At 39.2% G+C, this 26517-nt stretch overlaps 1 protein-coding gene across 1 annotated transcript in view; it reads left to right on the forward strand.

Annotated features, from left to right (window-relative positions):
* OXCT1 (3-oxoacid CoA-transferase 1) overlaps nt 1-26517 on the forward strand; it is a 165918-nt gene that overhangs the window by 119199 nt on the left and 20202 nt on the right. The window contains exon 14 of the mRNA XM_005889720.3: nt 15017-15106. Within this exon, the coding sequence (XP_005889782.1) occupies nt 15017-15106 (90 nt within the window). The remainder of the gene's footprint in view (nt 1-15016; nt 15107-26517) is intronic.

Consider the following 26517-nt stretch of genomic DNA (forward strand, 5'->3'; position numbering starts at 1 on the left):
TTTCACTTTCATGCATTGGAGAAGGAAATGACAACCCACTCCAGTGTTCTTGCTAAGAGTCGGACATGACTGAGCTACTTCACTTTCACTTTTTGCTTTTGTGCATTGGAGAAGGAAATGGCAACCCACTCCAATGTTCTTGCCTGGAGAATCCCAGGGACAGGGGAGCCTGGTGGGCTACCGTCTATGGGATCGCACAGAGTCAGACACGACTGAAGCGACTTAGCAGCAGCAAGTAAATATTAAGTAAGTAATAGTAAGTAAGTAAGTAAATATGATTATTTACTTACTTTTTGTAAGTAATAGTCTTACTACTTACTTTTATAATATCTACTTACTTTTTGTAAGTACTGTTTATAATGAGGAATTATCTTTATAAATTGTGTTTATTGAAAGATTCTCTCTTACTGTGGAAAAAGTAAGCCATAACAGGAAAAATAAAATAATAGTACAAAGTAGAAATGGCATATTATATATCATAGAACAAAGATCCAGTCTGTATTTCTGATTTTTTCAAACTTGTAATAATATGGTTGTAGAACATTGTTTTAAAAGGTCCTCATTACCATGTTTCAAGTTTTTTTTTTTTAATGCTATCAAAAACCTAAGCTGTCCAATATCAGAATTGGCTTATCAAAATAATAATGACTTAGATGGCAAAGTTTATTTATTGGGAAAAATAAAATAGAGCAAAGGAAATCCTCAACAAAATGAAAAGGCAACCTGTCAAATGAGAGAAATTATTTGCAAATCATGTATCTGCTAAGGGGCTAATATTCAAAATATTTAAAGAACTCATGCAATTTAATGCCAAAAAAACCAAACAATCTAATTTTTAAATGGACAGAAGATATTAATAAACATTTTTCCAAAGAAAATACACAGATGGCCAGCAGGTACATGAACAGATGCTGAACATCATTAATCACTGGGGAAATGTAGATTAACCTCATGAGTTATCACCTCATACCTGTTAGAATGGCTACTATAAAAAAGACAAGAAAGGGAATTCTCTGACAATCCAGTGGTTAAGACACGGGACTTTCACTGTCATGGCCTGAGTTTAATCCCTGGTTAGGAAACGAAGATCCCCTAAACCATGTGGTACAGCCGAAAAAAAAAAAGACAAGAAATAAGTGTTGGTGATAAAGTGGTGAAAAGAGAACCCTTGTGCACTGTTAATGGGAATGTAAATTGGTCCAGCAACTGTGCAAAATGGCATGGATGTTTCCCCAAAATTAAAAATAGAACTACCATAAGAACCAGCAATTCTACTTCTGCGTATTTGTCTGAGGAAAGCAAAAATTGTAACTTAAAAAGATATATGCACCTCTATGTTCATTGAGGGATTACTTATAGTAGTTGAGATATGGTAGCTACCTCTGTGACAATCTATGGATGAATGAAGAAGCTATGCTATATGTATGTATGCACACACATAAACAAACACAACAGAGTATTACTCAGCCATAAAGAAGAATGAGATCTTACCATTTATGACAGCACACATGGACCTCTAGGGGATTACAACAAGTGAAATGAGTCAAACAGAGAAAGATAAATACCATGTGATCTCTCTTATATGTGGAATCTAAAAAACAAAAACAAGCTTATAGATTTAGAGAACAAGTTGGTGGTTGCTAGAGGTTGGGGGTGGAGGTGTGAAAAATGGGTGAAGGATGTCAAAAAGAAAATTATAACAACAAGAACAATGAAAAGCCCACACATAGAGTTCTCAGAACTATCTTTCTTGTTCTTTATCCAGATACTAACTTATGACTTTCTGTTAAGCTAGTATACCCCGTATTGGAATAAAATTCACTTACTACAAGAAAACAGATCATAGCTAAAAACAAAACACAAATTCATTTAACTGTCATAAATTTATTGTTTTTAGAGTCAGATTTTGCAAAGTTTTTTAGCAATTGTCTAAAAAATTACTAGGAGAGGCCCTCACTGAGGGAAATCTGAGGACTAATCTCTATTGGTTTCATTTTAAAGAAAAAACAAAAACTATAGGAACAAGCCACATATTGAGGTTTTTAAAAAAATAAACTTTGTGTTTTGGAATAATTTTAGATTTACAGAAAAGCTGTAGAGATAGTACAAAGAGTTTTCATATTCCCTTCACTCGATTTCCCTCATTATTATAATCCTTTATTACTGTGGTACATTTGACATTATTTTCCAGTAGCAACCGCACCATTTTCCATTCCATCCAACAGTGTTCAAGGGTTCCAGTTTCTTCATATCCTTGTCAACACTTATCTTTTTTTTTTTTTTTAACAATAGGTAATACTATATTGTGGTTTTGATCTGCATTTCCTTGCAGGTTGGTGATTATAAGCATCTTTTCATATACTTTTTGTGCTTCTCTGATAAGCTCAGTTGGTAGAGAATGCACCTGCAATGCGGAAGACCCCAGTTCGCTTCCTGGGTTGGGAAGATCTGCTGGAGAAGGGATAGACTACCCACTCCAGTGTTCTTGGGCTTTCCTTGTGGCTCATCTGGTAAAGAATGCCCCTACAATGCGGGAGACCTGGATTCGATCCCTGGGTTGGGAAGATCTGCTAGAGAAGGAACGGCTACTCACTCCAGTATTCTGGACTGGAGAATTCCATGGACTGTATAGCCCATGGGGTCTCAAAGAGTTGGACACAACTGAGCACCTTTCACTTTCATATACCTTGGCCATTTCTATGTCTTCTTTGAAGAAAGTTTTATTCAAGTCCTTTGTTCATTTTTTAGTTGGATTATTTGATTTTTTTGCTGTTGAGTTGTAGGAGTTTCATTTATATTTGAGTATTAATTCCTCATCAGATATGTGGTTTGAAAATATTGTCTCCAATTTCTTAGGTTACTTTTTAATGTCATTGATTATTTCCTTTGCTGTGCAGAAATTTTCTAGTTTGATGTAGTCCTCCTTGCTTATTTTTGCTTTTCTTGCCTTTTGTTATCCCTATAAGAGCCCAGTTATATTCTTTCCATGCAGATATCTAGTTCTCCCAACACCATTTATTGGAAAATCTATATTTTCTCTGTTGTATATTCTTGGCAGCTAGGTCAAAAATCGGTTGACTGTATATGTGTGGATTTATTTCACAGCCCTATATTCTGTTCCATTGATCTATGTGTCTGTTTTTATACCAGTATGATACTGTTCTAAATATTGAAGCTTTATAGTATATTTTGAAATCAGGAAATATAATCCCTCCAGCTTTGTTCTTCTTTCTCAAGATTGCTTTGACTATTTGGGGTCTTCTGTGGCTTCACATAAATTTTAGAATTTTAAAAACATTTCTATTAAAAAAAAAGTCATTGGTATCTTGATAGGTATTGCCCTGAATCTGTAAATTACTTTGGATAGTATGGTCATTTTAATAATATTAGTCTTCCAACTCATGAACATAGAGTTTCTTTCATTTAAATTTTGTTTCATCAGTGCTTTATAGTTTTCAGTGTGCAGTTCTTTTGTGTACATTAATATCAATCTCCTGACTCTGTTTGAATTTTGTCAGATTTTCCATTCATGTTTTCTGTCTTTTCCAGGATCCAGTTCAGAGGACTGCATTGCACTTAGTTGTCACATCTCCCTAGTCTTTTCTGGTCTGTGACAGTGTCTTAGTCTTTATTTTTCATTACTTTGATAGTCTTGAGAAGTACTGGCCAGATGTCCTGTATAATGTTCCTCAGTATGGGTTTGTCTGATTTTTTTTTTTTTTTCATTAGAGTGAGGTTCTGAGTGTTTGGAAAGAATACTATAGAAGTAAATATTCTTCTTTTTGCATCATGTTAAGGAGTATAGGATAGCCACATGATAACACTGTTGACATTAACCTTTATCTTTTGATTAAGATACTGTTGACAAGGTTTGTTTACTATAAAGTTACTATTTTTCCCTTTCCACACTTTATTCTTTAGAAGCAAGTCAGTAGATTCAGCCCACGCTCAAAGATCTCTTAAGAGAAAGGTATTATATATTATTTGCTGTTCTTTGAGAGAGATTTGTCTCTTCTCTATCATTTATTTGTTTATGACAGTATGGACTCATGTATATTTTATACTTTGAGTTATCACCCAATGCCATGTTGTTTATTTTCACACTCAAGTTATTCCAACTGTGGCCATTGGGAATTTTTTCACACTGGCTTCTGTATACCTTCATTGAAAATTTTTTCATTGAGTACTTCCTTTCTGTTACTACAGGGTGTTCATCTTATATTTTTATTGTACCCAGTATCAGCTATTTCTCCAAGGAATCCTGGTTTCTTTTGCTTGAGAAAAGTATTTGAAACCAAGATCTGGGTGTTTGGCTGTGCTTGTTCCTACCATGATGTCTTTGCTTCTAAGCCTTCTCAATGAACAAAGCTAAGTTATATATATGCATGTGAACTCACACTCATACAGTTTTGAATAATGAAGATAAACAACTTTCCATTTTAAACCTGCTCACTGAGGTTAGTCTAGTCAAAGCTGTGGTTTTTCCAGTATCCATGTATGGATGTGAGAGTTGGACCATAAAGAAAGCTGAGCACCAAAGAATTGATGCTTTTGAACTGTGTTGTTGGAGAAGACTCTTGAGAGTCCCTTGGTCAGCAAGGAGATCCAACCAGTCTATCCTAAAGGAAATCAGTCATGAAACTCTAGTAGTTTGGCCACCTGATATGAAGAACTGACTCATTGGAAAAGTCCCTGATGCTAGGAAAGATTGAAGGCAGGAAGAGAAGGGGATGACAGAGGATGAGATGGTTGGGTGGCATCACCAACTTTATGGACATGAGTTTGAGCAAGCTCCAGGAGTTGGTGAAGGACAGGGAAGCCTGGTGTGCTGCAGACCATGGGGTCGCAAAGAGTCAGACATGGCTGAGCAACTGAACTGAACTGAGGTTAGAGAAAAAAGCAACTCCTTCCTGAAGAGCTGCGTCTCAAGTGGTTATCAAGAGAGTGTGTTTCATTCTAAATATGAAGCCTAAAAATAGCATTCTTGGGAATAAAAATGATATTTTTGAGAGTACATCGCAGCTCCAAATATTTGCCATACCTCAATTCCAGATGAATGTGAATGAAATCATTTTTGCCACAGAGTGTTATAGCAATAAAAGGAATAAAATTTTTCTCACTGCAGCTCTTGCTGCTCACCTGAGAATGTAAGTATTAGATTTTTTTTTTAATTTTTTTAAATTTTATTTTATTTTTAAACTTTACGTAATTGTATTAGTTTTGCCAAATATCAAAATGAATCCATCACAGGTATACATGTGCTCCCCAACCTGAACCGTCCTCCCTCCTCCCTCCCCATACCATCCCTCTGGGTCGTCCCAGTGCACTAGCCCCAAGCATCCAGTATCATGCATTGAACCTGGACTGGCATCTCGTTTCATACATGATATTTTACATGTACGGCACAACTACTCAGCCTGTGCTCTGGAGCCCACAAGCTGCAACTTCTGAGCCCACATGTTGCAACTATTGAAGCCTGAAGACTTTGGAGCCTGTGCCCCACAACAAGAAAAGCCACTGCAATGAGAAGCCTATGCACTGCATCCAGAGAGTAGCCCCTGCTCGCCACAACTTGAGAAAAGCCTACACAGCAACAAAGACTCAGCAAATACATAATTTTAAAAAATTGTGTGAACACAAAACTTGATTATTTCAGACCTGTTTTCCACGGAGCCTAAGTTGAGGTACATTCTAAATCTAATACATGTTCTTTTACCTAACCCTCTAACTTGCTTAATATAGAACCTACATTTAGTATACATAGCATTCGTTGTTGTTGTTTAGTTGCTAAGTCATGCCCGACTCTTTTGCGCCCCTGTGGATTGTAACCCACCAGGCTCCTCTGTCCATGGGATTTCCCAGGCAAGAATACTGGAGTGGGTTTCCATTCCCTTCTCCAGGGGATCTTCCCAACCCAGGGACTGAACCCAGGTCTCCTGCTTGACAGGTGGATTCTCTACTACTGACCCACCTGGGAAGCCCTTATGCTCTTTCACAATTGTTCTTAAGTGTGTATGTGTTTAGCTTTTAAATTATCTTCTACACTATTTTTTGATCTTTGCTACTGTGGTTAAAAACACTGGTAATGATTTTGATGTATTCCTTAGTAATGTTCTTTCAGTCACTGTGCCTCTCTCTCTGAAAATTCCATCCAGCTGTCAGAGATAGCTGTGTAATTATAATAATTCTGTAATTGTGCTCTTTAGAGCTTTGCAGACAGTGGGAGGAGGTGATGGAGCAAGTGTGCTTCTGCCCGTGGTTCTATGCTCACCGCCCGCATTTCATTCCAACCAACCCACACCCCCTTTGAAGAAGCAGATGATAAACTTTGTGAGAAAGATTATTTCATATTTCCAAAAGTAATGTAATAATTTCATATTCCATGTGAGTGACTTGTTGAAGGATGTTGATATATTTTTGTACATTCAGACACATAAAAATGATTGTTATCTTTCCGTTTGTATTTTAGCTGTCATTTTTGTTGTTATTATCTAGAGATTTCCTAAAAATAACATAAGCCCTTAAAAATATTCTGTGTGATAGTAAATGGGATCTGTGTTCCCACCATTAGAACATTAATTTGAACCAGCCATATGAAATTTCTGTGTTTTTAGGTCATACGTGTTTTTGTTTTCTTGTTGTTCAGTCACTCAGTTGTGTCCGACTTTTTGTGACCCCATGGACTGCAGCACACCAGGCTTCCCTCTCCTTCACCATCTCCCAGAGTTTGCGCAAACCCATGCCCATGGAGTTGGGCTGCCGTCCAACTATCGCATGCTCTGCTGCACCCTTTTCCTCCTGCCTTCAATCTTTGCCAGCATCAAGGTCTTTTCCAATGAGTTAGTTCTTCGTATCATAGGGGCAGTTTCATATGATTCTAATGCATTTCTCTCTGTGACCCAATGGAAAGAAGAGGTTGTTAATGAAGAAAATAACTTACCCTTGGATTTTAAAATATTGTGTTTATCCTGTTTCTGGATAATGTACAGGGCCAGAAATGCCAGTGTTTAGCATTATTTAATTAATTCAATTAAATTCTTATTAAATAACTTATTTATACTGTAAAAAAGTTCAATTTAATAACTTATTTATACTGTAATAATACTTAATCATGTTAAATAAAAACAAACCCCCTTACATCTATCCTGGAGCACTTGTTCAAGCTCTTTCTATTGATGTCTTCTATAGGAGGTCTGATAAAATAAGGTGAACTCACCTAGCCACCTTATTTGATATTTGTTTCCATCTTTGCAGAATAATGAATAGATTCTATGAAGACTGAAACTATAGCTTCATGACAGAGCTAAGAATAACATAAGAGTTTTCCTCCTGCTGTTCATTTTATTGACCAAACAGAGTAATCAGACTGTCAATCTATCTGACCTTGTAAGAAGTTAACCTACCCAAAATGCTTCATTTATAACCCAGGGAAACTTCATCATATATTGCTTATACCTTAGGAAAAGAAAATATTAACATTTTCTACTTTTAACTCTTCACTTAGTAAATTTATAATCAATTTCTTATACAAAGGTGGAGTTAATGACTTGCAATCAATTTTATGCACATTGAAAATTTTTTATTTACTTGGAGTAGGTTGAGCTGAATTCACCCACATTCACCCAATTCAAAGGTGAATTATGTAGGCACTATTGAGTGGTATTTATACTTTTACAAAATGAGAGAATCAGTGTAGTTAATAGCTAGGGCTCCTTTTTCCTGTTTGAAGATAATTGATTTCTTTAGTGCACAGATACTGATGAATCACAATAGATGTGATCGATCACAGCATATGGTAGTCATAGCTGGATTGTCTTGGAGGCCTGGTGTTGTGTTTAAAGTTGTTAGATGGTGGTGGTGGGTGGGACACAATTTGTTAGAGAGGGGAAGGGGATGCTTCTCATGAGGAAGAATTTTAATTATAGTTACCTGGATTGATTAGTGATGAGGCCTCATCACTACTTGTCAGTGGAACATCACCCCTGATCCTGATGCAGGCCATGTGACCGATTCTGCAATGAGACTGAGCAGGGATGCTGTGAGAGCAGCAAAGAGAGGTCCCTAATCTGTCTTGTTGATGGGTTGGGGCAGAGGCATGTGGATGCTTCCTGGGAGACCTCAATCAGGATTGTTACGTAAAGGGTGATCTGGAGTACACTTGATAGAATGAGGGTGGAGCCTTACAGCATAGTGTGAAGCCATATGTGGTAGACCAGAAACTCACTATTCCTGGAATAAACATGGGAACTGGGGTGTAAGGAGATGAGGAGGGTCCAGGCCAGGCCATCATAGTTTGTATGCCAGACTGAGTGATGTGCTTAGGCTTTACCCTGAAGCACTGGGGAACTAGTGAAGAGTCTTAAGCAGAGGAATGATATAAAATGCTAATTTTAGGAAGATTATTTTTGAGGTTGTGAGTTGAAAAGATTTGAGAAGGTCAAGGGGCTTCTCTGGTGGCTCAGACGGTAAAGAATCTGCCTGCAATGCGGGACATCTGGGTTCAATCCTTGGGTTGGGAAGATCTCCTGGAGGAGGGCATGGCCACCCACTCCAGTATTCTTGCCTGGAGAATCCCTATGGACAGAGGAGCCTGGCAAGCTACAGTCCATGGGGTCGCAAAGAATCAGACATCACTGAGAGACTAAGCACAGCATAGCACCAAGGTCAAGGCTGGACACAGGTTGACTAGTAGGGATGTTATAACACCACTTGGGAAGAAGTCTTAAAGATCTTATCTAGATAAGAAATGATCAAATTCAAGAAATATTGTGATTGAATGACGCATTGATTGTACATAGATAGTGAAGGAGAAGCAAGAGATAGGAACATTTCTGATTCAGACCCTGAGATGGTTGGCCACTAACTGAAACAGGAAGTTTGTTAACAGATGAGATTTGCCTTGAAAAATATGCTTAATTTAGTTTGGACTATACTGAGTTGAGGCATGAATAATTAACATACTATAATAGAAGTTTTTAGTTCTCACTCCCATAGGACCAGATGAGTACTCCTCATTGGCAGACAGCTGTCTTCTGTTCAGGGATTGAGATTTCTTGTGTTCTGTGGCTGCACCATCTTCAACATGTAGTTTGCAGAAAGGGGAAAAACATGGAACCTTGTTCTTGGAAGATTTTATGGTCCAGTCCTGGAAGTATTATATATCACTTTCACCCTGTTCCATTCATCGGTCAGAGATACCCATATGATGAACCCTAACTTCAAGGAAGGCTGGGAAATGTAGCCAATTGCCAAGAAACAAGAGGAAATTATTTTGGGAATCAGCCAATAGATTGGGCCGCAGGGTTGGCTGGTGGATATTGAAATCCGAAACTCAGAGCAAAGATTTGAGCTGAAATGTGGTTTTAGAAACATCAAAGATGGAGTGATTTATATCATGAGCACACAGATGAAGTCACTCATGGAGAACAAGTAGTGACAAGAGCAGGAGCCCAAGGGTAGAGGTTTTAAGTTGGCCAACACACAAAGCTGGTGTGGGAAAAAGGATGCGAAAAGGGGGCCTGAAAGAGAGTAGGAGGTGTTTTATGAACCATGGAAGCCAATGAGTATAGAGAGTGTTCAGAAGTTGGTGGACAAGAGTGTAAAATGTCATGGAAAGGCCCAGGAATGTATAAAATAAACCCTCAGTGTTACTGAATCAAATGATTAAATATTAGAGAAGGGATTGAGTAGTTCTCACTTCAAAGGCATGATCAAGACAGAAATCGGACCTCAGTGTATTGAAGAATCTACAGAGAGGGGGATAATTGATGAAACAAGATCTCAGAGAGAACAGGAGCAAGGGTGCTTACTAAAATGAAATTTTGAGTTTATTCAAGTACTGCTTTTTATATAATGCTTTTCTGTTCAGCCCCTATTATGATTGATAACTGATATTTGTTACAAGCAATTTTGTCAATTTACTTAGCAGTAGAGACTATTATTTCATTTCTAGTTAAATATTAATTGGTTTACATGATCAGTTCACCTGTCCTGGGAAATATACATTAATCTTAGAAAAGAAAATCACATTTTTCTTGGTTTTGAATACAAAGTATAACAGAAAAGAGAAATATTCTGCTGTACTTCTGTTACAACTTTGCTAAGTTAACGCAAAATTTAAATCTTTTATAACCTTTCTCTCTTTGTTTAAACAATGTTGATTATGTTTTTTACTTTCCCTCTATCCTGCACTTTAGCTGGAAACATGTTTAGAGGCCCTTTTCTTTCCCAGAACATTTTTTAATAATGGGGAACTGAGATAGAAATAAAGAAGCTTACATTTGGATTGAGATGGATTCCTAATGTTCTGATATTTAATACTGAACAACAAACCCTAGCTTTATTAATAAATAACAGCTATCTTTCCCTTTTGCTTACACTTGATTCACATTTTTCAGTGGGGCACATAGCATTAGTTTAAAATGCTTTAAAAATTGTTTCTGTAGATTGTACATTGTTTCTTACTTAACAGAATATTTAGAGGTAACAGATCTGAAAATAAGCCATTACTTTTATATACTAATGCTAAAGATGATGGCAAGAATCATTTTCAATATGTTTTATGTTTTATTTTAAATGGTATTTTAACCATTTCCTTCACTTTTCTTCAGAATTCTGATATTAGGAAATAGGATCAAAGTAAATAAAAATGTGTTTAAAATATTTATTTTGGTTTAAATATATTTCCTAGGGAAAAAAGGTAGATGATCATATTCATTTTTTATTCCTAATTCTTTAGTTCCTGGTTCATAATAGACCCCGGAAATATTTGTGAATGGAGGATAACACTTGAGTCAGTATCTTTTTCGAAAAGTTTTATAACTGTCGTATTAAATAATACAGATTGCAGCATTCTAGTGCATTTTATTTCAGTATTCTTTTCATACTTGATGTCAGAGTCAATCCATAAAATGAGCTGGCTATGAAGTGAGTATCCAGCAATCATCTCCCCATTATGCTAGCCAGAATGCATTTCAGAACTAAAGTTGCCCCATTCAAGAAATGTGTATTTGCTGATGAGATTCTAAAGAAAGCCACACTTTGTGTCACCCTGGCCCAGTATTTCAATCGTGCCCAGAATCTCTTCTTTATTATAGGCCTGTTTTTCTCCAAATACCACTTTCTCTCTTGTGATTTATTTGAAAGTGTATTTTTAGCTCCTTAACCTCTCTGTTTTATCAGCTTTTTATTTTGTATATTGAATAGGATATAGGGTTTCTAGGAGGGAGATGAAGATGTAGATGAGATCTGTATTTCAACTCTATCAAGTGTCAAGCAGTGTGTAGGACATTTGGATAAACAGGTAATTACAGTGCCTAGGACAGTCACACCCCTCCCCGCCAGAAGAGCAGTGGTACAACGTCTCCTTAAGAGGCCTCAGGTCCCCCACTGTTGTGCAGCTGTAACAGTTAGTTCTGTTTCTGTGCAGAATTCTGTCCCTTACATAGAACTGTTTTGGACAACACACCATTTTATTAGTCACACTAGCTGATGTAAGAGATAAGCCTCCTGACTTCAGTGGTTTAGCATCTTATATGTTTATTTTTCACTTGTATTGAACAATGCAGTTTGTTTCTGAATAAGTGGGCTCTGCTCCACATGGTCATTGAAGGACCCAGGCTGAAGGAAGCTCAGTCATCTATGATGTCAATGTCCAGATTGTAGAACTTGAAGGAGCATAAAGGATTCTATGTGAGAGGTTTTTATGGGCCAGAACCTGAAACTACAGATGTCTCCTCCCTCTCTTCCGTTGTCTAGCACTCAGGCACATGTCTTCCCCAGGTGCAGTAGAGAAATGGGATATTCAAGTAGTTGAGTCCCAGAAGAGTGCCTGCTGAGTGGGGTTGAAAGACTGTGTTGAATTTCCCACCTGCTTCAGAGAGTATGTCTTACATAACTGTTTTTTTTTTCTGCTGGTATAGATAGAATAAGTTGTTTTCCTTTAGTAATTGATTCTGTTTCAGAAATCACTTGGGACTTGAAATGGAAGGAAATGTTGTATTTTCTTTTTCTAGTACAATGAACTTACTTAAAAAATATGAAAACAAACATTTGAAGGTTTTTCCTGTTAACCTGCTAGAATGCTTTCCCTTAGGAGTCACTGCTGTTCTCTTTCCCATTTGGCAGACTGCTTTTGTGAAGCATCTCTTCTGTGACACCCCCCTGCCCTAGCCTCTTCCTCCCATTCCTGCCTCTCCAGGCACAGTTAGCATTTGCATCTTCAGTGTTCTGCTAGAGCTTGAACATACCTATGTAAGTTGAAGCCATTCATCCACTTATTCATCTGAGCACCTATAATGTAGTAATAATAATAATAAATAATACAATGACAGAAAGAAAAGGAGAGTTGACATTCACTATGATAGAATTGCATACCGAATAGTGCCAAGGACACAGGGAAGAGGCACTTAGCTCTGCCTTGGGATGAGGGAGAGGTGGAGAATGCTTCTTTTACAGGGAAGAAGTTTGGTTCCAGTCTCTTTAATTACACAAGGATGCTTTCCCTTCCCTCAGTGGTGAAATTTATGAGGAAAGAAGCCTGTCTTGATCATCTCTAACTCTAGCACCCAGTACTGTCAGGCTTATGTTAGACACTCAGGAAACTGAATTGACTGACTCAGGAAACTGAATATGTAAGTCGGTGAACTTACAAACTTTTGTTTATTCCACAGTTTTCATACATTATTTCATCCATTCCTCACAACAGCTTTATGGTAGGGCAGATATTCTTATTCCTGAATTATGAAGAATGAGCCCAAATTCAGAGAGATTTGTGCGTGTACATGCTACGTCACGTCAGTCGTGTCCAATTCTTTGCCACCCCATGGACTGTAGCCGTGGACTGTAGGCTCCTCTGTCCATGGGATTCTCCAGGCACAATACTGGAGTGGGTTCCCATGCCCTCCTCAGGGGATCATGACCCAGGGATTGAACCTGTCTCTTGGTGTTTTGCACACGACACATGATGGGTTAATAGATCTCCGGTGTTCTGCACTTAATCTTGTGCATTTTTCACTCTTGGAAACCAATGTGTAAGTTTCAGAATAGTGCTTTGAAACATAGCATGTGCTTTGAGGACAGAACATTAGATCACTTGAATTCCTTTGCATGATGAAGGCTGTTCATTTACATTGAGTCAGGGGATAAAGTTCTTTTTAACAGAAACAAAGAGCTAGTTCTTTCCGACATGTTTTCTAGCTCTTCATATTCCTGCCAGCACAGTGTTATGTGCTTAGTTGGTACTCTATAAGTCTTTCTTAAATAATTGACAGGGGTTTAAAATACATACATCAGATTCACTTAAAATGGACAAGCTTCTTTTTAGAGGCTGTCATAAACTTTTACCAGTATCATTGTGTCACAATGGACAAAATTGGACTGTGGTATATTCTAATTCAAATAATTCTGTTTTAATTCAAGGAACGTTTAACACACTAACTTAGCCTCCGGTTTTCTTTGGCTTTCTCATTCTTTGGCACTTACACTCTTAGTCTGCCCAAGGACACCGTGTGCGGAAGCTCAGACTGGCTGGATATTCTTACCACAGCAGTTTGAGATATTTTAAAATGGACTAGCTTTAGTGTCTTCTGATGCTTTAAAAAATCTCAAACTTCTAAGAATTGGAGTTTATGATAGACATTCATTGCTTCCATCTATAACTTTCATATTTTGTACCATAACGTATCAGTGTTCTCTACAGAAATATTATGATGTGGTGCTTAACTTATTAAAATTGCCGTCAAGTAAGGTTGAAGGCATGACTTATAGAAATATAAAATTATACATTTCTACATGGATATTCTGCTTCATCGCAATCTTAATGTCTGAAGACAGACTCATTTGGTCTCTTCTACTCCTTTCTTGCTCCACTCTCCAACCATTGCCATGCTTCTCATGTCATTTAGTGACAAGCTCCAAACCACGAAGATATCCTGACTACTTACTCCCTTCTTTTCTGTTTCCTAATTCATGTTCATGCAGTGTTGCATTGAACTCTGAAATTTCTGAAACCAGGGTATTTGAGACTGTTTTAAAGCCAGCTGTGAGTGTGTGGCCTAATCTCCTTAAAGCTATGAAATTAGGGGAAAGGAGCCGAGAGCCCTGTAACCATTTATTGTCAAATCAGCAAGAGGACTTGTATGAAAAAATATATTAAATTTTCAAGAGGTTTCGGTGTTAGAAACATTTCTCGTCAGTCTACTTGAGTAAGAATTTATTTCATCATCTCTGGAAGCACTTGCTTTTTCCAAAATTCTATAACCAGGAGACAGACTAGACAATGGGAATTATTCAGAGTATATGGCACAGAGAAGGTGGTTGGTAAATGTTTAATGAATGAGGAGCTGGACAGATGAACACCAATAGAATTGTCTTGATGAAAGGATCCTGAACTGTGCTTTTGTTTTCCGTTTTTGCTTCACAGAAATACATACTTTTGTTTTGGTTTATTTTTGTAAGAGCAAGAGGAGTGCCAAGTTTTAGAAAGACAGACCCACTTTTCATATTAATCATTACTAGAGAAACACCACTAATGCATTAGTTTGTTACCTAGTGGCATTGAATCTGCAGGACAGCCAAGAGAGTGCTTTAGAAAGGGTCTGTGATTGAAGACTCAGTGGTGCCAGTTGTATGTTTAAAAAGAAAGAAATGAATGTCAGGGGTATATAGATTTTCATCTCCTATTATTCTGATAGTAGTAATGTGCCCAGAATTTTGGAAAGATTCTTGAGGCTTTTCTTATCCACTGATTGCCTTATTGCTAATATTTCTTTGATGTAATAATGTTAGCTATATTTAATAAATGTGACATAGTAATATTTATCCTGAACTTATCCTTCAGCCACAGAATAATAGAGAACAACAGAATATTAAGGTGATAAAGTTCAAGTACTAAGCAATGAAGGTCAATGAGTTTTTCTGATTAATTATTCCAGCAACTTCTTGCAAGTTAATTTTGTTGCACCACATACTGAAAGGTTGAAAGAGAATTACTTCTTATTTTTTGTTTGTTTTGCAGGGAAAGATGGTGAAAGGAATGGGAGGGGCTATGGATCTAGTGTCCAGTGCCAGAACCAAAGTAGTGGTCACCATGGAACATTCTGCAAAGGTAAGGAGGGCTACTTTTGGAAATTCACACTGGGCTGTGACTGTGGTTTTTATTGTTTGCTCTGGATCACTCAACTTGATAGTATTTATATTTTATAGCAAAACATTGCAAATAAAGACAATTATTTATTATCATTCAGCTAAATGGTTGTTTAACTTTGAAGCAAACATCAGGGCATTCTTTGATTATTTGCCTCACGTGCACATTAAAGGTAAAAGCTATAATGTCTTCAGAGGCAGTGAAAAGATGTTAGGGAACAGGTGTTGATTCCGGTTTGTAGATATTTTTAATTTTGGGGCCACACCCAGCGGCATGAGGGATATTAGTTCCCCAACCGGGAATTGAACTCGTTCTGCCAGACAGTGGAAGCTCAGTGTCCTAACCACTGGACTGCCAGTGAATTCTAATTTAGGTTTAAAGATGGTTATAGTGGTTGTATTTCTGTGAAAAATGAAAATGCAACAGAATGTGGGTTTTTAAAAGCAGTTATTTTCATGTGGTTAATGTGGCCTTTTACCAAGGCTGTGGAGGTGCCATTTTGAGAAGGTGTTAGAAAATGATGGACTTGGTAACAGCAAGTGGTCTATTCTGAAGAATATTACACTTCTATTTTGATAAATTATTCAGTGTTTATTGAATGCCTGTTCTGTGTTGGGCACTGCTGGAATTTGGCTGTGACTAAAAATGGACAAGAATCCTTGACCTCGTGGTGTGTAATTAATGATGATGATGATATCATTATCCTACAATGGTGATGGCTTCCATTCATTGAGCTTACTGTGCTCCAAAGGTACACTAAGCTCTGTGTGTGTTTGCCTGTACAAGCCCATGAGCTTGTTATAGGTATTTGTCGTGGGTCCAGAAACAGACTTTCAGTGAAGTTAAGTACTTGCCTGAGGTCACATAACTAGTGGAACTGAGATTAGTCCTGATACCTCTGACTTTGAGGCCCAGTCTTCTAAATACCAAGCTATCAGTATGACTTGCTTTCTTATTCCTTTCTTATTTGTATTTGAACCAGATGAGCTTAATTGCCTTCCTGACCTGAATCCCTGGGCTTCTGATAATTTGCAAAGTTGATATTGAGTGACGAGTACGCTTTTCACTCTCTATGCCCTCTGCTCATTCTCCTTTAAAAGTCTTACTTTTGAAACAAAAACTATTTTCACCTTGTTGTTGTTGTTCAGTCGCTAAATTGTGTCCGACTCTTTGCGACTCCGTGGACTGCAGCACGCCAGGCTTCCCTGTCCTTCACTATCTCCCAGATTTTGTTCAAACTCATGTCCATTGAACCAGTGATGCCATTCAGCTATCTTGCCGTCTGTCATCCCCTTCTCCTCCTGCCCTCAATCTTTCCTAGCATCAGGGTCTTTTCCTTGATACCTGCTATTTTGAGTGGAAGTGATAGTTCATTTTCACTTTTTTTATTTGGTGATGAAGTATTGGAGAGCCTGGATCTGAAAGATTTGCATTTGACTTGCTTCCCATGGGGAGTTCTGTTACAGAATGATGTGTGTCATGAAGCAGTTTCATTGTGAAAACTGTAATAAATACAAAATTATAAATTGCTTAGTAAACACTGAAAACTGAGCAGTGAAGCCTAAATATGGAACAATAGAAATGAAACCAACACAGGTGACTTCTGAGCAGTGCCTTGCAAAAAGCATCCAAAATACTCCATTTCAGAGAGAAAGGAATGCCAAGCACGCAGATCAAATCCAAAGTTTTTCCAGAACATAATGTCTGTTTGGAGGAAACTCTTGCCGACTTTCCTTTTGTTGTTCCTTCAGTGTTGACGCATAGGCAGTGAAGTCCGACTCATTTCAGATTATTTTTGTGCATTCGTTTTCAAAACATTGGGCCTGTATTTAGCAAATTCTCTCTCTCTCACTTCTCTTTTCCCCCCAAACTGTTTTCTTTCTCCTCAGCTGGAATTTTTGATAGAGGAAACATGGCACTTCAAACTTCTGATTAGTCCCTTATTAAAGCTTTTCATAGAAGGAAGATACTCTTTTTTTTTTTAGAATTTCTTATTTTTCTTCTCTGAGTGAGGAAACTGGCACTGACTTTTAGACCAGAACTGAAGTTAGATATTTTCCCTAGATACTTTCAATTGAACAAACTAACAAAAAATATTCTTGTGATTAAGAGATTGGTTCAAGATGGCAGAATAGAAGGACATGTGTTTATCTCCTCTTGCGAGAGCCCAAATCACAAGTAGCAGTTGAACAACCATTGACAGGAGGATGCAATAATAATAGTGACTTCTTCATAGTTCACAGTTAGATAACCTTGAAAACTGGGCTTCCCTGTTTGCTCAGTGACAAAGAATCCACCTGCTAGTGCAAGAGACACACATTCGATCCTTGGCTGGGAACGATGCCCTGGAGAAGGAAATGGCAACCCACTCCAGTATATTTGCTTGGGAAATCCCGTGGACAGAGGAGTCTGGTGGGCTACAGTCCATGGGGTTGCAAAAGAGTTGGACATGACTTAGCAACTAAATAACAACAAACCTTGAAAACTAACCAAAAGAAGAAGTTCCTTTTCTTGCCACCTTCACTTTTTACTCCTGGAATGTGATTCCTACTCTCTGTTGTTCACCTGGACTCACTGTTACTGGCCCAACTTAAGGAAACACAAGGACCTCACTTCTTTCCTGCATCTTTTGTCTGCCTGAAGATTGAGAGAGGTTGGAAAGAAGAGAGAGAGGAGAGTTCTTTCACTCCTAGTGGCCTCTCCCGTAATGACCAGTTCTTTTAGACATGCCAGGTAACTTCTACTGCCTTATGACTAATCAGCCCGGGGGGAGGATCCCTACAGTTTTCTAAGATACAGAGTGGATAGTTTGCAGTGAAGAATTAAAATCTGAAGAAAGAAATATAATCTTGTATTCTTGGGCTGCTAATCTTTCTTTTCAGTAAGTGGATGGCACCATCAGCTGGTCTTAGGTATAGCTTTTTGCTCCTTTTCTTCATCTATAGGGTTACAGATGCAGGTTACTTAAAATATAGCATGACCTAATGTTTACAAATGTTTTAATCAAAGGAAACTCTTTCCTTGTAAGTCTTTGCAGCCAGCCAGCAGCTTATGGTATTTGAAGCCTGGCTGCCTGCAGTGGTGCTCTAGAGTAACCATCATAACATTTCCCTTGCCTTGAAACTGCCTCTGGAGACATAGAGCAGGCACTGGTGTCAGACTGGCATTGTAGAGTGGCTTTCATTTAAACTTAGGCATCGAGGTTCCAGGCAAAATTACAAAAAAGTAGTGGTAGTTTTTGGTGTCTAGCCACCGTCTTTCTTCTCTTCTTTTGATCTCTTGGTGTGTCCTTCTTTTGCCCTCTAAAAATGGGGAAAAATGGAGGAAAGGAATAGGAGTTTGAGTCCTCACTAGGTGCAAGGCTCTGTGTATGTCATTGTAGATACTGAATTTATTAACCTGTCAGTGACCCTGTAATGTAAGGCTGGGATGTAGGCAGGTCAGAAACTTGTCCAGGTCAGCGGCAGAGCCTGAAGTTTTACTCAGTTTGGTATAGTCCATGTTCATCATACGATTCCATGCTGCCTCCTCATAAGAGTTACCTCTGTATCACCATCCCACCCACACCGGCCATTTTCTGGGAGCATCAGGTTTCAGAAGTACCTCTTTCTTTTTTTTTCATTTTTTCCTGGTCAAAGCTCTCCTTACTTTGTTGAGATGGATATCAGCAAAATATTCATTTATTTTTTTATTGGCCATGTCATTTGGCTTGTGAGATTGAACTCCTTGCTCTCACTCAGCAGGGAGAGCAAGGAGCCCTAACCACTGGACCACCGCCAGAGAATTCTCTCAGCAAAATATTTAAAAGAAAGCAACGGAATTGTGTCACTTAGTACCCATCTCCCCTTCTTCCCTTTTGTATTAGAACCCTCCCAGGCTTTAGCTGGGCACATTGTAGCCCAGTGACAGACCACATTTTCCAGACCTCCCTTGCATGTTGTTCAGTCATGAAGTCGTGTCTGACTCTTCGCGATCCCATAGACTGCAGCACACTAGGCTTCCCTGTCCTTCACATCTCTCAGAGCTTACTCAAACTCATGTCCATTGAGTTAGTCATGCTATCCAACCATCTCATCCTCTGTCATCCCCTTCTTCTGCCGTCAATCCATGTGGCCAAGTTTGAGTCAGTGGGATTTCAGCATTTGAACCCATGTAATTTCTGGATCATACTCTTAAAGCCAAATTCTTTGGACTTTCTTTGCCCCTCTCTGGTCTTCTGAGAAAGACCTTAACTGTAGCCTTGGACCCAAAGTTGTAAACCACATGCTACCCTAATGCAAAGCTGTTCTCAACAACCTGGATCCCTAGACACCACATCCTCTTTTTACTAGTTCCTCCAGGGCTCTATGTAACTTCATCCAAGGTCCTCTGCACCTCTGACTCTCTGCATCTCTCTTGGATGCTATATAAATTTTTGTCCCCAACTGTTATTCTTCACTTAGTGAATCCCTGATCCTTATGTCCACACTGGAATTGTCTGATGAATTCTAGGACTGTATTTCTTCCCTGTTAGATAACTCCCCCCAATTATTCCATAACTACCTCAACTATAACACTTATACAAGTAAAATCATCATTTCCTCTAAAAATCTCCCATCTGCTAGCCCACCTGGAGAAGTGATGATGCCCCTGCCCCTTCTGGAAATTACCTGTGGAATTTCTGCCCCTCCCTTGGCACCAAGCGCTGTACGTATTGCATCCACAGCACCCGTGTAATCTGCTCCGTCCTGTGCATTTCTGCTTGTTTAGGTCCTTGTCACATCTGCATAGCATCCCAAAGGTCCTCTTACTGCTAGACAGACTTTCTTTCCTGGTAACCAGTCATGCCATGCCACTGCCAAAGTGGCTAGTCTCAAACTAAAGCTGGATTGAATTAGGGCCACGGAGGAACTCAAAAGCCTCTTGATGAAAGTGAAAGTGGAGAGTGAAAAAGTTGGCTCAAAGCTCAACATTCAGAAAACGAAGATCATGGCATCCGGTCCCATCACTTCATGGGAAATAGAAGGGGAGACAGTGGAAACAGTGTCAGACTTTATTTTTCTGGGCTCCAAAATCACTACAGATGGTGACTGCAAGCCATGAAATGAAAAGACACTTACTTCTTGGAAGGAAAGTTATGACCAACCTAGATAGCATATTCAAAAGCAGAGACATTACTTTGCCAACAAAGGTTCGTCTAGTCAAGGCTATGGTTTTCCTGTGGTCATGTATGGATGTGAGAGTTGGACTGTGAAGAAGGCTGAGCGCCAAAGAATTGATGCTTTTGAAGTGTGGTGTTGTAGAAGACTCTTGAGAGTCCCTTGGACTTCAAGGAGATCCAACCAGTCCATTCTGAAGGAGATCAGCCCTGGGATTTCTTTGGAAGGAATGATGCTAAAGCTGAAACTCCAGTACTTTGGCCACCTCATGCCAAGAGTTGACTCACTGGAAAAGACTGTGATGCTGGGAGGGATTGGGGGCAGGAGGAGAAGGGGACGACAGAGGATGAGATGGCTGGATGGCATCACTGACTCAATGGACATGAGTCTGAGTGAACTCTGGGAGTTGGTGATGGACAAGGAGGCCTGGCGTGCTGCGATTCATGGGGTCACAAAGAGTCGGACACGACTGAGCGACTGATCTGATCTGATCTGAGCCTCCCAGTCTTTTGTCATCAACTCCCCAGCAGCCCACCCCATTCTGTTTCCAGGGCTTCACTTCTTCTAAGATCTCCACAAATGCATCGTGTTGTTTCAAGTTCTTAGTTGTTTCCATGTTCTGTTCTCTTTCTTTTTTAAATGGCTCACTTCTACCTCTACCCCACCCAATATAAATGAGCCAGCTTTTTATGAATTTGCTGGCTTAGCACCTTCCATCCTCTGATGAATATTCTTTGATGCTTTTTCTGGAAATTTGGCAGAATTATTGTATGTAAGTATGTTAATTTACTTGTTTCTGCAGGCACCAAATATTTGTTGAGTACCTACTATATGCTGAGCACTATAATAGGCTCTGAGGAAGTTAGAAATAGAAAGATGTGGTCCTTCATTTAGACAGGTCAGAGTCTCACCGGGATAGAGTCATAGAAACCAATACTTAGAATAGTTACACATCAGAGTGCATGTCGTGGGATGCAGCATTTGCGTGGAGATCTGATGGATGGGGCAGAGTTTGCAGGGACCTGTGTGTTGCAGGTCAGGGGAACAGGCACTGGTGTTGGAGGGCAGTGCATGCTGAGATCCCTATTGTCAGAGAAACAAAGACGAGTTGGGTGGAAACACACACACACACAATTCTCCACACGTGGTAGGAGTGATGTTTTAAAATATAAACCAGATTATATCACTTCTTTCTGGGCTCAGAAACCCTCCATGGCTTCCCATCTCCCTTAGATCAAGTTCAGAGTGCTACGTATTATCTCTAAGGGCCCCCCTGGTTTGTCAACATCAATCGCAGTACCTCTGTGATTCAAGCTCCTGGGATTCTCCCACTTGCCCACTGAGCTCTAGCCAGACTCTATTCCTGTAAGTTTCTGGAACATTCCAAACACCCTCTGCCTCGGGGCCTTTGTGCTTGTTACTCTCTGTGCCTGGAAAGCTCTTCTCAGGTTATCTGCATGGCTCCCCTCCTCAGTTCAGTCAGATCTCTGTTGAGAATACCAGAGCAGCTTCCCCTGACTATTACACAAAATGAAATTCCCCCCTCTTCTGATGATTCTTCATCTCCTTTCTGCACTAGAATGTGAGTTCCATGAGGGCAGGGGCTCTTTCTATCACAACAGCTGAGGAAAATCATGCCCGGTGCATATTAGGAATCAGTAATTGTTGAATTCATTAATTTGAACATATTTGAACACTTTTAACTTTTTCCAAGCAGTTACATGTTCATAAACTGCCTCTATTTTATCATTATAACACTCTTCTGAGGTAAGTCTTAACTGTTTTCCTTCTAAAGATAATCCAGCCAAATTTCCTGGAGATTAAACATTCTGATAAAGGTCAGGTAGAAAATTAAGACCAAGTAGAAAATTAAGACCAGACGCAAGCTGAGAACCTATATATCCTGCCTCCCTTTTCTGTTACTAAACTTTTCTGTCTGGCAACTACCATCATCACTAACAAGATAAAGGAAAGTGTTTTGTTCTCAGTATTGTGTACTGGAAATGTGTTCCTAAGGGTATAACTCTCAGAGCACAAAAGCAAAGAAATTCAGTCATAGTTGTCATTTATTGGAAACAGGCAAAGCTCCAGTACTTATTTTTGAGAACATAAATGAGAGCTCTATTTCTGAAACAGGCTTAGGTTTTATTTTTATTACAGTAGGAGGCCTGGATTCTAAAGAATAAAAAGAGTCATAATTATATTGTTACGAAGCTGAGGATAAATCTTTGTGAATAATATTTTTATTAAGTCTAATCCGTATCTGATAGCAAAGCAGTCATATCAAAATCTTGAATACTGTTTTACTTTGTCTTTGCTTTTTTAATATAATGTAACTTATTTTTTAACTTTTATATTGGGGTATAGTTGATCAACAACGTTGTGTTAGTTTCAGGTGTACAGCAAAGTGATTCAGTTATACATATACATATGTCTATTCTCTTTCAAGTTCTTTTCCCATTTAGGTTATTAAAGAATATTGAGCAGAGTTCCCTGAACTATACAGTAGACTCTTGTTGATTATCTGTTTTAAATATAGCAAGGCGTATAGGTCAATTCCCGAGAAGGCAGTGGCACCCCACTCCAGTACTCTTGCCTGGAAAATCCCATGGATGGAGGAGCCTGGTAGGCTGCAGTCCATGGGGTCGCTAAGAGTCGGGCACGACTGAGCGACTTCACTTTCACTTTTCACTTTCATGCGTTGGAGAAGGAAATGGCAGCCCACTCCAGTGTTCTTGCCTGGAGAATCCCAGGGACGGCGGAGCCTGGTGGGTTGCCATTTTTGGGGTCGCACAGAGTCGGACACGACTGAAGCAGCTTAGCAGCAGCAGCAGCAGCAGCAGCAGCATAGGGTCAATTCCAACCTCCCATCTGTCCATCCTCCCCACCCTTCTCCCCAGTGAGAAGTTTGTTCCCCACAATGAGAAGTTTGTTCTCTAGGTCTCGGATTCTGTTTCATATATAATTTCATTTGTCTTTTTTTGTCATGAAGTTGAGAATAAATCTTTGTGAATAATACTTTTAGTAAGGCCATTTCATATATGATAGCAAAGGTGTCATATGGAAATCTTGAATACTGTTTTACCTTGTCTTTGTTTTGTTTTTTGTGCAGAGGAATTATACAAAGTATAGATGAGATTTATTCATCCTTTTTAATTTGGATCAAATATATTACCAAAAGCTGCAAATATGAAAGAGTTTTTTAAAAAATGCTTTCTCAGAAACATCCTTGAGATAATTTTCTGCAATGTTGAAAAGTATCCCAAGATAAAGTATTCTTCTGTGAGGATAATTCATAATTAACAGTTTCATTTGGTTTAATTTTTTTTTCATTCATAAGAGCTTGCCGCTGTTTTATAATTTGTTAATGAAACTTCTTCGCTAGGCTTGTTTGGAAAAAAAAAACAATCAGCTCAGATCAGATCAGTCACTCAGTCGTGTCCGACTCTTTGCGACCCCATGAATCGCAGCACGCCAGGCCTCCTTGTCCATCACCAACTCCCAGAGTTCACTCAGACTCACGTCCATCGAGTCAGAGATGCCATCCAGCCATCTCATCCTCTGTCGTCCCCTTCTCCTCCTGCCCCCAGTCCCTCCCAGCATCAGAGTCTTTTCCAATGAGTCAACTCTTGGCATGAGGTGGCCAAAGTACTGGAGTTTCAGCTTTAGCATCATTCCTTCCAAAGAAATCCCAGGGCTGATCTCCTTCAGAATGGACTGGTTGGATCTCCTTGCAGTCCAAGGGACTCTCAAGAGTCTTCTCCAACACCACACTTCAAAAGCATCAGTTCTTCAGAGCTCAGCCTTCTTCACAGTCCAACTCTCACATCCATACATGACCACAGGAAAAACCATAGCCTTGACTAGACGAACCTTTGTTGGCAAAGTAATGTCTCTGCTTTTGAATATGCTATCTAGGTTGGTCATAACTTTCCTTCCAAGGAGTAAGCGTCTTTTAATTTCATGGCTGCAGTCACCATCTGTAGTGATTTTGGAGCCCAGAAAAATAAAGTCTGACACTGTTTCCCCATCTATTTCCCATGAAGTGATGGGACCGGATGCCATGATCTTCGTTTTCTGAATGTTGAGCTTTGAGCCAACTTTTTCACTCTCCACTTTCACTTTCATCAAGAGGCTTTTGAGTTCCTCTTCACTTTCTGCCATAAGGGTGGTGTCATCTGCATATCTGAGGTTATTTATTGATATTTCTCCCGGCAATCTTGATCCCAGCTTGTGTTTCTTCCAGTCCAGCGTTTCTCATGATGTACTGTGCATAGAAGTTAAATAAGCAGGGTGACGATATACAGCCTTGACGAACTCCTTTTCCTATTTGGAACCAGTCTGTTGTTCCATGTCCAGTTCTAACTGTTGCTTCCTGACCTGCATACAAATTTCTCAAGAGGCAGATCAGGTGGTCTAGTATTCCCATCTCTTTCAGAATTTTCCACAGTTTATTGTGATCCACACAGTCAAAGGCTTTGGTATAGTAAATAAAGCAAAAATAGATGTTTTTCTGGAACTCTCTTGCTTGTTCCATGATCCAGCGGATGTTGGCAATTTGATCTCTGGTTCGTCTGCCTTTTCTAAAACCAGCTTGAACATCAGGAAGTTCACGGTTCACATACTGCTGAAGTCTGGCTTGGAGAATTTTGGGCATTACTTTACTAGCATGTGAGATGAGTGCAATTGGTGTAGGGGCACTCTGTAGGGGATGTTGGAGATGGTTTCTCCAGGGTAGATGACACCAGAGCCAAGTCATGAAGAGTGGGGTGGGTGTTGACATTCAAATGTGGGGTAAAGGGGTACATGGAGTGTGTTTCAGGTGGCATGAACACACGCTTGAAGACTTGTTCCCTTAAGGAGCAACCACCTTCTAGACTTTGCCTTCTTTGTACTTGATCACAGGGCTTTCCCAAAGAAGATGCCTGAAAGAAGAAATAATATTGGGGCACATTTAAGAAACACTTAACAGAAAAGATGGGCATGAAATGGGGTTTTATATAAATCAAAGTCTTACATGAATGCTCTGTTGCCTCCGATAAATGAAGTGTTGACATGGAATGCAAAAATCACTGTAAAAAAGAGAACTTGTTATCTTGGATTAAGTTTATTATGATAACATGAAGCTTGTTGAAATGATGACGTGAGGTTTATTATCATTTAACCAGAATTATTTATACTGGAGACTTTAGCAAAATTGCACACAGATTATCTAAAGAATTAAAGAGACATCACCATGAAGCAAGTAATAGAAAGTATTCGGTTGGATAAAAAGAAAATGGTGGTTTCCTAGATTTTGTAGGAGGCCTGTAAGTGATGCAGTGGAGAAGAGAAAAGCTGGAGAAGCAGGTGGAGGAAAGAGATATAAATGTTCACCAAGGTTAGATGAAGTTAGCAAAGAAGAAAATATATATAAAAATCAGAAGCCTTGAGGACCAGTCAGAGCTTTTTTGATGCTTCACTTGGTGTCTGGTCATCTACCTTTTTTGACATTTCTTCATGGAGAAAGAAAGGAGCAGATTGATGGAGATGAACAAGACACCACTAACCCTAAAAATTCCGATGTAGAGTCAATCCCTCCCACTATACTGCACGTTCAGAACATTTCTTCCTACCGTGATCAGGTAAGGAAGAAGACTTGGCAGTTGAAAAGAAAACCACAGCACAAAGAATTTAAAGGACCAAATGACAATTAAATGGAAGAGTTAAAATGAAACACCTGGTCTTTGGACTCCTAATAAAGTGTTCTTTGCTACCACACTACACTACATCTCTTTTTTGGGATTTATTTTTTATTGCTAAAAACCCAGCGATTGTTCCTGCTTTGTGAATCATAGCACATTGTAAGGCTCAGCCTGGCGTGGTTAGAATAGAGTGCTCAAGTGAGAGTTAGTCATATTTTGGCTTCATAGCTAACCTACTGTTGAATATTGAAACTGTGACATTCTTTAATCCTTCTGCATCTCATTTTCTCTTCTTCCTTGATCTGTGTTATATCTTGAAGTTCAGTGTGAATGGAGTCATCTAGATACCTTGTTCTTACCACAAGAATACCGTTGGTGCTACCATCCTAGGCCAGCCATATGCTAAGTCGCTTCAGTTGTGTCCAACTCTGTGCGACCCCATAGACGGCAGCCCACCAGGCCCCGCCGTCCCTGGGATTCTCCAGGCAAGAACACTGGAGTGGGTTCCCATTTCCTTCTCTAATGCATGAAAGTGAAAAGTGAAAGTGAA

The sequence above is a fragment of the Bos mutus genome, chromosome 20, assembly GCF_027580195.1.
Source record: "Bos mutus isolate GX-2022 chromosome 20, NWIPB_WYAK_1.1, whole genome shotgun sequence".
NCBI lineage: Eukaryota > Metazoa > Chordata > Mammalia > Artiodactyla > Bovidae > Bos > Bos mutus.